Raw genomic sequence first — 12485 nt, 5'->3', positions numbered from 1 at the left:
GTGATATTTATTATCAACTCCAATCAGCACAATTGATTCGAGTTTTTATTACCAACATACAAGCATCAATCGATTGATGTGCACGAACCCATAGCAAAATAGCAAAATAAATCTGAGTATAGAAATGGTTGGGTTCTGCCATGGCAATTTACGATTTCAAGAAATCTAGATAGCAAGATAAAGAGAATTGCAAGGACCGTAAGGTTTCACGACTGGTATTAAAGCATTTGGGCTATTAAATTGGCAATCCAGTGCCCCATTACGGTCACCGGAGAAGGTATCCGTGCCGCGGAAACAAACATGATGCGTTCGTTGATCGTTGTGTTGTTGGGACTGTGTTGTCTGCTCAGTGGAGGAAACCTACTAGCCCAAGCTGAACGACCACCATTCAAAAGCAGTGGAATTTACGAAGAAGAGTCCTTGGTGCCTACGCATAGTGAAAATGTTGCTAGCGATGTGATCGGAGTGGTTCCTGCTCAGGATGTGGATGAACGATATCGCCTTCCACAAACGTCCATTCCGCTCCATTATGACATTCATTTGCGCACGGAGATTCACCGGAACGAGCGTACGTTTGATGGTTCGGTCAGAATCCAGTTGCAGGTGTTGGAAGCCACGGATCGATTGGTGTTGCATAACCGTGGGTTGTTGATTTCATCGGCCCAAATCTCTTCTTTGCCGAATGGTGTTGCTGGTGCTCCGGTGCTGATCGGAGACGCTCAGTACAGCACGGATACTACCTATGAACATATCACGTTCACGAGCCCAAGTGTCCTGCAGCCTGGTTGGTACCTACTCGAGGTAGTGTTCCAGGGACGTCTCGCAACGAATGATGATGGATTTTACGTGTCTTCTTATGTGGCCGATAATGGGGAGCGAAGGTCAGTGGAAATTGTGTGCGATCATGATCACTATTTTGAGTTTTCCAAGAATGACCCCAAAAATGATCTTCTTCAATTGCTTCCATATATAGGTACTTGGCAACGACACAGTTCGAGTCGACGAGTGCTCGCATGGCATTCCCTTGCTATGACGAACCAGCGCTGAAGGCAACGTTCACCGTATCGATCACGCACAGTCCTACGTACAGCGCCATTTCGAATATGCCTGTGGATAGACAGGAAAATACGGAGGATAACATGCGCACTACTATTTTCCAAGAAACGCCGATGATGTCGTCCTATCTGTTGGCTTTCGTTGTGTCGGACTTTTTGTTCCGCATATCTGGAACGCATAGCGTGTATGTCCGACCGAATGCAATTAGTGAAGCAGAATTCGCTTTGGAAGCGAGTAGAAAAATCCTAGATGCTCTCGACGCCCATCTTGGCATCGCATACGGTTCATACATGCCAAAGATGGATCAAATCTCGGTGCCTGATTTTGCAGCCGGCGCCATGGAAAACTGGGGTCTGGTTACGTATAGGTAAGCAGTACATGACATTAGATTATGTCATGATAAATGGTTTGTTGCTTTTTTTGCAAATGATGGATTGAATCATCGTGACTGTAGCAATACTGATAACCTTATCATATGAGATTAAGACTATATGTGATTAAACCGAACGGGTAGATTATAGATGAACGTACAATAGCTTCAGATTTTTGTTGCATTTAAAGTTATTCTGTTATTGCAGGGAACAATTACTATTGTTTGATCCTGCCGTCAGTACTTATCGCACAAAAACCAACATAGCGACCACTATTTCCCATGAGTATGGACACCAGTGGTTTGGAGATTTGGTGAGTCCCCAATGGTGGGAATTCATCTGGCTGAACGAAGGTTTCGCCACTCTGTACGAATACTATGCTACCGACCTTGCTTATCCAGGAGAGGAATACTGGGAGTTGTTCAACACCCAAGTGATACAATCTGCCATGGTACCGGATGGGCAGGCAAGCACTCGTCCGATGAATTGGAATGCAGCTACACCTGGCGAGATCTCTGCGCTGTTTGATCGAGTTGCCTACCCAAAATGTAAGCAAGTTCTGCGGTTTTGGTTCCGTTAGTAACTGATCATGGATCGTTGGTTACTGATCATGGATCATTGGTTACTGATCATGGATTTATCGATTTTCAGCTGGCAGTGTGTTGAACATGATGCGGGAAGTGTTGGGTAATGAAAATTGGACGGCTGGTTTGCGGACATATCTGAATGCTCGCGCCTTGCAAGGAGCGACTGATGAGGATCTCTATACCGGTCTGCAGAGCGCGATCGAAGGCAAGGGTGTTCTGCCCGCAGGAGTAACCGTAGGACAGATTATGCGCACCTGGACCACAGAAGCCGGCTATCCGGTGTTGACCGTACGACGATCGTACGATACCGGTAATGTGATCATTTCACAGGAGCGATTCTATTCCGATCGCAAGGTTCCTAACAGCAACATCTGGATGATCCCGTACAACTACGCCCATCAGGCCCGAGCCGACTTCAACGATTTTGATAACGTGGAATGGTTGGCCACCAAAGCATCTCGCATTGAAACAACCGTGCCGGCTAACCAGTGGATCATTTTCAACAAGAAGCAGGTGGGATACTACCGTGTGAATTATGACGATCAGAACTGGGAGCTGATCACTAATGCACTGATCGAGAACTGGGCTAGTGTACATCGGCTTAACCGAGCACAATTGATCGATGATGCATACTGGTTGGCACGGTCTGGTCGACTTGACATGCGTGTGGCGTTGCGTCTTATGACATATCTGCGTAACGAGCTGGAGTACGCTCCATGGACTGCGGCAAACGTGGCCCTGACTTATTTCAACAATCGTCTCCGTGGAACGCCAGCATACAACGACTTCTTAGTATTCGTGGACGCACTGATTGAGAACGTGTATGGAACACTGGTGATCGACTCGGTAGCTACGGACGAAACTTTGTTACATAAGTATCTCAAGCAGACGATCTCTACATGGGCCTGCATGACTGGATACACAGATTGTCTGACGAAGACAAAGGCTCTGCTGACCGCAGAAGCTACGGGCACGGGTCCCGCCGTTCATCCAGATATTGCCTCTGTGACGTACTGCTATGGTATGCGACAGGCTAGCCAAGTCGAGTTCCAATACCTGTACCGCAAAATGATGGACTCGAAAAATCTTGCCGAACGAACGATGCTGATCGATTCCCTGGGCTGTTCGCAGAACAAGGAGTTCCTGAAGTCGTTCTTGATGACATCTCTCGGCAATGTGGAAATCAATTACAAAGCGGACGAGCGACGACGCGTGGTTCAAGCTGTGTACTCAGGAAGTCGTACTGGTGTTGATGCATTGATTGAGTTCCTGATGGAGCCGTCGTATGTGAGCGAGTTCGTTAGTATGCTTTCCACGTCCACGCTCAACTCAGCTTTGTCAGCCATTGCTTCTCGTACGAACAATGAGGTTGAATTGAATCAGGTAAAACATCGAAGAAAAGTTCTCAAGTGTCGCAAACGAGAAATACAACTCATTTGATTATTCGTTTTTAATTCTTTTCTTGCAGCTTAACATGCTTATCACTGCACTTGGAAGCAGGGTAAATGCGCAGACTGCTACGAATCTGCGAAACTCAGCTCAAACCAACCTCATTTGGGTGGATGGATTTGAGGGAATAATCTTGTCGAACTTTTTCGGCGAATTTGAGAAGGAAATTTCCACCGTAACGGAGCCAACATCGACAGTCACAATGTCAACATCGACTACTACGACCGTAGCATCTACTACTACGACTGTAGCATCTACCACTACCACTGTTGCTTCTACCTCTACTACACCTGTCATTACTACTACTACGTCTACTGCTAGCCCCACTACAACTGATGCCACCACCGTGAGTACTGATGCGCCAACTACTACCACTGATACTCCATCTACTACCACGGACGAACCGACTACCAGTACTGTCGTGGTTACTACCACACCACAAGAAACTACTATAACCACTACTGTGACGACAGCACAACCCGAACCAACAACAGAAGATGATGACGATGGTGGTGCAGCAACGATCACTGTATCGATAGCAGTAGTAGTCGTTGCTATTACTGCACAACTACTTGGCTGATGATACGGAATAGTTATCAATTTGTTGATGAATGGATTTTACAGAGAAAATATCTCTAACCTTCGACAATAGCTTTGCCAGTGCTTCATACAATCCGTAGCGATGAGTGTATACACCAGGTCTGAAAGACTAGGAGTAGCAAATAATAAAGCGTGAATAAAGAACTAAATCGACTAACTAGACTCTGTCAATGAAGAAGATGAAAAAGATGACTTTCCTTTGTACATTCGTATTGCTTTGTCCTCATGGAACGCCTTTACGTAGTTCATCTAATCAACACATCTACGGCCGCACCGTTCGGAAAAGCTATGAGGACTTACTTCATCGGCGATCAAATATCATGATCCGTAATGCAGATCATAAGTGTACGATTTTTTATTCGTCATGGAAAACAAATCCTAAACAATAATTGTATTAAATGGCTCTTGATGTACCACCACATTTCAAAATGAATACGGATATTTGCGGTTAAGATTAAACCCGATTACGCATACATGCTTCTGTTGTATGTAAGGATAGATTGATGTTATCGATTCACTCTCATTTATTATCAAGTATTGTTTAGTGCTACGTAGAGATAAAATATGTCAGTTTCATAATCCATCATTTTATTTTACGCAACATTACATCAGTGGAGTGGAGTGTGATTAGTCCGAGGATCGTTCAACCATTTTTTGTACTGATAATAACACATAAAATACCTTCGTACGGCCACGGACAACTCAGTTACCTAGTTCGCTGCAACTGTTTAACGTGCGCTCGCCAAGATGCTGTCGTTCCAGCAGATTTGGTTTTTCTTAGTATTGGTGTGGGGTTGTTGTACTGTTGAGTCCTGGGCGCAATCTACCTCGAAGGCATCGTATAGACGTTATCCGCATACAGATCGGTTAGATCGTAATAAGTTACACCTAGCAAAATATGAAGAATTGAGTCAGGAACGAGCTGCAAAGGAAACGTCACTGTATCGTCTGTCAAATGACACCATTCCAGAAAGTTACGAGCTCGAACTAACCACAAACATACACACACAGGAACTAAGTTATAGTGGATCGGTTACACTAAGGATCCGAGTGCAGCAAGTGACACGATCGATTGTGCTTCATTCGCTTAGGAACACGCTAACGCAAGTAAGCGTCAGAAATTCCAATCAGCTGAGTATTCCGATTGCTTCCATCGAGGAAAACCTGCAGTATGAAACACTTACAATCTGGATGGAAAGCGAGTTGCAGCAAGGTGTCTATCAATTGTCGATATTGTTTGATAATGTGTTGCAAGAAGGTGTCAATGGTTTTCATTGGATGTCCTACCAGACGGATGAAGGATCGCGATATGCTGCTGTGTCGCAATTTCAGCCGGTAGATGCACGTACAGCTTTTCCGTGCTACGACGAGCCAAGATTTAGGGCTACTTTTACTATTATCATAAACAGTGGGATCGGAACTAAAGTTTACTCAAACATGCCCATTGCATCAACTACCATCATGTAAGTTGATAACTGAAATGTGTACTTTGTTGATCACTGAATGGTGCTACTGCCAGAAAAGTGAATACGTTTTAGCTACCATCTGTGAATAACAAACTCCATACTTACCTTTGTTACTTACTTACGTCATTAGGAGCAATGATTTGAAGCGAACTCGCTTCCAACAAACGCCAAGCATGCCGACATACCTGGTAGCATTTGTGATCCTTACTGACTTCGCTAGCAAACGGATTTCATTAAGAGCGCCACCGTCCAACATTAACATGGAATTCATTACTATCTCGAATGTTTCGGAAAGTGCACAAAGTTATGGCTTACAACTCGGTGCCGACGTTATACGAGCCGTAGAGCAGCACTTTAATCAAACGTACCAGCTACCCAAGTTGGATCAGCTCGCAGTTCCGCGGGCCTACTTCAGTGCGATGGAAAACTGGGGCTTAGTCATCTATGCCGAGCCGTATCTGATCTATGACGAGGCAACGAACACGAATAGAGATAAAGAAAATGTTATCGCAACCATCGTGCACGAGTTTGTGCATCAGTTCCTTGGAAATACGCTAACGCCCCATTGGTGGTCGGATTTGTCGTTAAGCGAAGGATTCGCTACATTCTACGAGTACTACATAGGCAGTGTGGTAGCGTATTGTGATCAAAAACAACAAAACAATATTCTAGTATTGCAAGCAATTCAGTAACAATGGTTCATTTATGCTTTCTAGATCGCGCCAGAAATTCGATTTCAGGAAAGCTTTACGGTTGAAGCACTTCAAGCAGCGCTCTTGGTAGACTGCGATATTAACACAAGACCCATTTCATACGATGTGGAAAACCGCGCTAATATCGAGCAGATGTTTGATATCATAACGTATCAGAAGGGTGGTAGTGTATTGCGAATGTTTCATTACGCCCTTGGCGAGCAAACGTTTCTGAAAGGAGTGCGGTACTACATAAATAACAAGTAATGCATGCATTTTACTATGCATATTCTAACACTAACGGATACAACATTATATTCTCATCAGTAAAGGCAGATCTGTCACACCGGATGATCTCTTCATGAGCCTACAGAACGCGGCGAGGGAAGATGCAGTTTTGCCACTCAGTCTTGACGTAGCGACAGTAATGAAGCCTTGGATCTATCAGTCTGGCTACCCGTTGGTTACGGTGAAGCTCGTAGACGAGGAACTAACCTTCATGCAAGAACATTTTCTATATCCAGTCACGCAAAACGCTTCCAACAAGACCTGGTGGATTCCGGTGACATATCAGGTCCATTCCGAGGGTCTAACCGAATCAAATCAGTTTTGGTTACCACAGGGCACATCGCAGGCGTCTATCGTGCAGAATTCCCTATCAGACGATGGTTTCGTATTAGTTAACCCACATCAAACCGGGTACTATCGAGTCAATTATGATGCCACGCTTTGGCAACGAATAATTGCGCAGTTATCGACCGAGCCAACGATTATTCCGGCCGCTTCTCGTGGGCAGTTGATCGACGATTGCTTTAAAATGTATCTGAGCGATCGGATTGACTCCGGTATTCTGATCAACCTGCTGCAGTATGCCAACATGGAGACAGATTTCATCCCGTGGAGTGTTACGTTAGCCAATGATAATTTGGGTTTATTACGAGCCGTTTTTGTGGCAGACCCTTCAGCATTTGATTCATTTTCGGTAACTTATTCAACGACTTGTTTTGCAGCTATAGTGAAGCTAACTAATATGTAATTCAATTTTCCTCCAGCGTTTTGTGGCATCGCAAATTATGAGTGTATTCAACAAGTTGGGTTTTGAGTCATCTCCCTCTGATGCTCACGAAGACCAACGGTTCCGCAGCAGCATCATTGATTGGAGTTGTCGAATGGGAGTGAGCACCTGTCGCTCGGAAGCATTGACAAGGATGTTAAATGACTTAACTGGCACGGCGCCACTACCGCCCTACTTGAAGGAGAGCGTTTACTGTGCTGGAGCCATCACGGCTTCTTCTGAACAGTTGCAGTCTCTTTCACTTCGGTTGGTAACAATCAGTGATCCCTCCGAACGGATAGCAATTATAGAAACACTAGCCTGTTCAGAAGATGCCGAATTTTTGGACACCTTTTTGATTTCCCTTATCGGCAACCAAAGTGTTTACTTACCAGGAGAGTGGCGAATTGGTCTACCAGCGGTTTATCAGAAATCTGCGATAGGATACAAAGCATTCGGTGATTGGTTGGGGCGTAACACGCAGCAAATTTTACAAAGGTACATTTTACAAAATCAAAGTTAAATTTTTTTTAATTAACCTTTACAAATCTATATTGATTGTCCTCCAGCATTGGCACCGATCCAGCTTTTCTCAATATTCTGGCTAATTACAATAACAAATTGGCTGATCTTGATCAATATTTTGAAGTGAGTATAAACAATTATATTTAAGCACTGCGTAAAATTTTCTTCTTTAAATTCGTATATTAACCTAATAATTCAAGATTGAACTTTAATTTATTTTTTAAACGATTCTCCTTACGATTATGTTGCTTGTCATATTTTCGTATTTTGAAAGATTTTAAGGTCTTTCGGTTTTTAACCAATAAGTAACATTAGCATAGCTACAAATTAATATAGTAAAAATAAGTACTCAATTCACATGTTTTTGAAACTTTAATTAACTGTGTACAAACATAAGATCAATCGATGAGCAATATTATAGAATTGTTAAGCTAAAAGTCAAGCACAATATAGTAGATACTAGTGAAGCGAATGTTCGTCTCTTGGGTTGGTACTGATACTGATATCTTTTGTTTTATTTTGCTTTATAAATTGTAACTTACTTTTCTTTATTTTTGATTATGTTTCAGCTAATACAACTTTTTCAGCAGTTCCAATGAACAATCTATGAGTAATTTAAGCAACTATACGCAGTAACTTCATATTAGAAAAATAATAAACTGGAAAAAAGAAAAAAAAACTCTTTTGAAAATCACAAAATAAACTCTTTTATATTTATTCGTAGACTTTAAAGGGATTGAATAAAATGCTACCAACATTCGATCGCAGTATTTTTGATTTTAAAGGCATTTTTGATTTTAAAGGCATTTTGAATTTTAAAGGCATTTTAAATTTTAATTATTTCAAACGCAAAAAACTTTTGTTATTTGAAAAATACTTTATATGTTTTTTATTACATTTCTTCATTGTTGCTACTACATTATTATAATACTTTGCTTCTTTGCCCCATTTTATCGTGTTTGATATTTTTACAAATTACGCATTTTATGCTAAGCATAACAGTTTAGTTTTGGTTTCGTTTATTGTCTTTTTGAATAGTCTTATGCATACATTTTAGTACTTATTTTGAAACAAACTAAAAATAATTTACAGCGTAAGGGTAATGAATACTTAACCTTTCAACGTACCGTGTAGGTGATTCTTTTTCGCTGTATTTGCTGATAAAGCAACGTCAAAAGCATGCAAACTTAAAATAAATACGCTACTGGAAAAGCTTGAACGTTACCAGTTAGCTGCTGCCTATCTTATGATGAAGAATTCACTGCACTTGTGCACTATTTTGCCAGGGCTATTGCTGTTTGTATTCAGCGTTGTTTCCGAAAGTACATTTACCAGCTTCCGCCTGCCAAACCATACCGTTCCAACGCACTACACCTTGCGGTTGGATACTAATTTTCATCGAAACACCTTCGAGTACACTGGAAACGTGCAGATTTCAATTAACGTAGTCGAACCGACCAATCAGATAGTGCTACACAGTGTCCGTAATGTGATATCGAGACTTCAACTTCGCAATTGTGAAGGGATCGCGGAAAAAATTATAAATTACAAGCTTGATGCCGAGAAAGAGTTTTTAGTGATAACCGTGGTAAAAATGCTTACACCGAACAGCGGATTACATACTCTTGAGATTGATTTCACTAACAACATTGATCGTGACGATCGTGCAGGATTTTATAAATCGTCCTACGAGAACGATCAAGGTGTGACACGGTAAGGCATATCGGAATCTATTTCGTTAGTTTCTTTACTGTTTTTTTTTTCTATTTTAAAATCAATCTTCTCTCCTTTAAGATACCTTGGTCTAACAGACTTTGAAGCATGTGATGCAAGATCTTCGTTTCCATGCTATGACGAACCGGGAATAAAAACTACGTACGATATTTTGATCAGCTGTGATCCAGACTATCATGTTCTTTCTAATGCGCCAGTTCGTCGCGTAAAGGTTTTATGCGATGGGAGAAAGCTGTTCACATTCTCCAGAACGCCGCGAATGCAATCTTATCTGGTAGCCTGGCTTGTGTCAGATTTTGTTTCGGAGCGAGATGTTTTAACTCAACCACAGTTAACAATTAGCTCGTGGGCGTCCCCTACATCAGCTAAACAGTTATCGTATTCTGTCGATAACTCCAAACGATTGATTCGAGTCATGGAAGAGTATTTTGGAGTGCGTTATAGCATGCAAAAAATTGACAGCGTGGCTATCAAATCATCTGATTTCACTGCCGGAGCAATGGAGAACTGGGGGTTGATTATGTACAGGGAAAGTGCGTTTTTGTTCGACTCGGAAACACAGAACCAGCGACAGCAATTGCGAGTGGCCAATATTATCGCTCATGAGCTAACACACCAGTTCTTCGGTAATATGCTGGCCCCAAAATGGTGGAGCTATCTTTGGCTAAATGAAGGATTTGCAACCTTTTTTTCGTACTATTTAGGGGATGTCGTATGTACCATGTCCAGCATTGCTTTTGTAGAAACGTGATGAGTGATTTTATTTTTAAGTCGTTTTATCTTTTTCAGAAAAGTTCCGAGATGCCTCTTCGTCGACAACTGATTACTAATGTACTGCAAGCAGCGATCAGTGGGGACGGTTCAGCAAATGTGCGTCCTATGACGTACTACGCGGAAACTCCACAGGACATTGCTAAATTATTTGATGATGTTGCATACAAAAAGTCTGCCAGCGTTATTCGTATGATGCAATATGTGCTGGGCGAAAGTACATTTCGGAAGGGTCTACATTACTATCTCAAAGAAAAGTGGGTGATATGAAGAGCTTGGTCACGTTGTTATCACTGTGTAAATATTTTGTTCCAAATTACAGCAAAGATAATGGCGTTGTGGAAGAATCGAATCTATACGATAGCCTTGAAAAAGCTGCTAAGCAAGATGGTGTCCTGCCAAAAGGCTTGTCGATGAACGAAATTTTCGAATCCTGGTCCCATCAAGCAGGAGTTCCATTAGTAACCATACATCGTGAAGGCAACGAATACGTTTTCACTCAACAGCGCTTCTTCCATGAGCTTCAGAAAGAACCATCGCACGCTTCCTGGTGGATACCGATTTCATTCGCTACTACAAACAACACAAAGTATGAGATATTACCGGCGTTTTGGATGCATCCAAATACATCAAACACGTCTTATACAATCCCTGCCTCTGCAGACGAAATTGTATTGTTTAATCCTCACGCAGCTGGCTATTATCGTATTGAATATCCGGAAAATATGATGCGAAGTTTGGTTAAGCAGCTGGAGACAAATACGACTGCTATTGAACCTGCTGCACGTGCTCGCCTGATCGATGATTCATTAGCTATAGCGCATTCCAAAGGAGGCGATTATAAAATGGTGTTCCAGTTGATGTCGTACTTGCGCCGAGAAGTTGATTACGAGCCCTGGATGGTGGCACATACACATATTCGTTACCTGCAAGCTATGCTTCGTTCTGATGAAAATGCCACACAGCTATTGAATTCATTCGTTGTAAAAATAGCTTCCCCTTTGCTCAAGCATTACGGATATCAGCAGCGATCGAGAGAGTTTGTTTTGGCTGAGGAACTACGTACTATTGCGATTGAATTGGCATGCAGTGCCAACAAAGCATGTTTGACGGTTGCCCAACTTTCCGTAAGAAATTTTCTTTATAGTAAACGATCCCATCCCGCTATGATAAACTCTGGTTTGGTGTACATCGGACTGAAGCAGAGTGACGCCGATCTACGACAAGCGTATGTGGAAAAAGTGTTCATCAACAACAACACGAACGCAGATCCTTTCATCAAGCAATATGTAACCAAATCCTTTGGTTGCATGGGAAAGAATGCTACACTTTTGCGATCGTATGCCAAGCATATATTTGAGCTTAATGATCTCGATCGCCAAAAGGCATTGCATCGTTTGATTGTAGCATCCAAGGTGTCACTCAATGATGTCTTAACAACGCTTGAATCGGAGCTTTCAGTACATCACAGGTATGAGACTACTTATTGCGGAGCAAGAATAGAGAATAACCGTTGTTTTGTATTTAATATTTTAGAAACACGATTCATGACACCGCTATTCGAAAAATTCTACTTGACTTGGCTCGATTTGTCATTGATCCGGAGGAGGCGAAACTATTGATGTCTACTGTTTCTACTTATGCCTCATCAAGTGCATCGGACATCGAGGAGCAACTAATGGTCAACCGCAAATGGATATGTCGAAATTTGATTCCTTTAACAGATGCGCTGCGTCAGTTTGCGGATTCCTAAACATACAATTTTAATGTGTTTGAAACTTCTAATTGTGTTGGATTAGTGGAATGTTTTTTAGCCTATACTAGCTGGCGTTGTTTGGCGGTAATTTTTTTTTCTGTATGTGCTTACTTCATTATTACAACAACGAAAAATTAATAAAATGTAAAAGAATGTATGTTAAAAGGGTCTTCTTTAACAGTGCAAGTAAAAGAATGTATGTTAAAAAGGTCATCTCTAAAAGTGTTATTTAGTCTATTTTTAACTGAATTCTGGCTCATTACGCCTTTTCTGTTCATATTAGTTGTATGAACAGATATAGGTGAACAAATTGGGTCGTCCAATGCATTAAATGATTCAACCAGCATAAGCAAAAAATATGCAAAAATCTGGGAAACTTAATTTGTTTAATAGCAATAAGATTAATGTATGGCCTATGTATCTC

The 12485-nt window shown here is 41.8% G+C and overlaps 3 protein-coding genes across 3 annotated transcripts; all 3 read left to right on the top strand.

Annotated features, from left to right (window-relative positions):
- Window positions 1–300: 300 nt before the first annotated feature.
- Window positions 301–4043, top strand: LOC128723495 (aminopeptidase N-like). Its single transcript, XM_053817244.1, has 6 exons — window positions 301–881; window positions 974–1423; window positions 1635–1975; window positions 2079–3397; window positions 3483–3813; window positions 3937–4043. Exons 1-6 carry the CDS (start codon window positions 301–303, stop codon window positions 4041–4043), a joined length of 3129 nt encoding a protein of 1042 aa, XP_053673219.1.
- A 767-nt stretch (window positions 4044–4810) lies between these two features.
- Window positions 4811–8399, top strand: LOC128724417 (aminopeptidase N-like). The gene is made up of 7 exons (XM_053818143.1): window positions 4811–5526; window positions 5660–6161; window positions 6246–6484; window positions 6549–7203; window positions 7274–7773; window positions 7845–7923; window positions 8370–8399. Exons 1-7 carry the CDS (start codon window positions 4811–4813, stop codon window positions 8397–8399), a joined length of 2721 nt encoding a protein of 906 aa, XP_053674118.1.
- Window positions 8400–9049: 650 nt separating this feature from the next.
- LOC128724416 (glutamyl aminopeptidase-like) lies at window positions 9050–12058 on the top strand. Its single transcript, XM_053818142.1, has 5 exons — window positions 9050–9513; window positions 9595–10246; window positions 10324–10562; window positions 10628–11776; window positions 11842–12058. The coding sequence occupies exons 1-5, from the start codon at window positions 9050–9052 to the stop codon at window positions 12056–12058; spliced, it is 2721 nt and encodes a 906-aa protein (XP_053674117.1).
- Window positions 12059–12485: the final 427 nt, after the last annotated feature.

This window comes from Anopheles nili, chromosome 3, assembly GCF_943737925.1.
Source record: "Anopheles nili chromosome 3, idAnoNiliSN_F5_01, whole genome shotgun sequence".
NCBI classification, from domain to species: Eukaryota; Metazoa; Arthropoda; class Insecta; order Diptera; family Culicidae; genus Anopheles; species Anopheles nili.
Note: the sequence above shows the minus strand (reverse complement) of the source record. Positions and strands in the feature narration are given on the sequence as shown.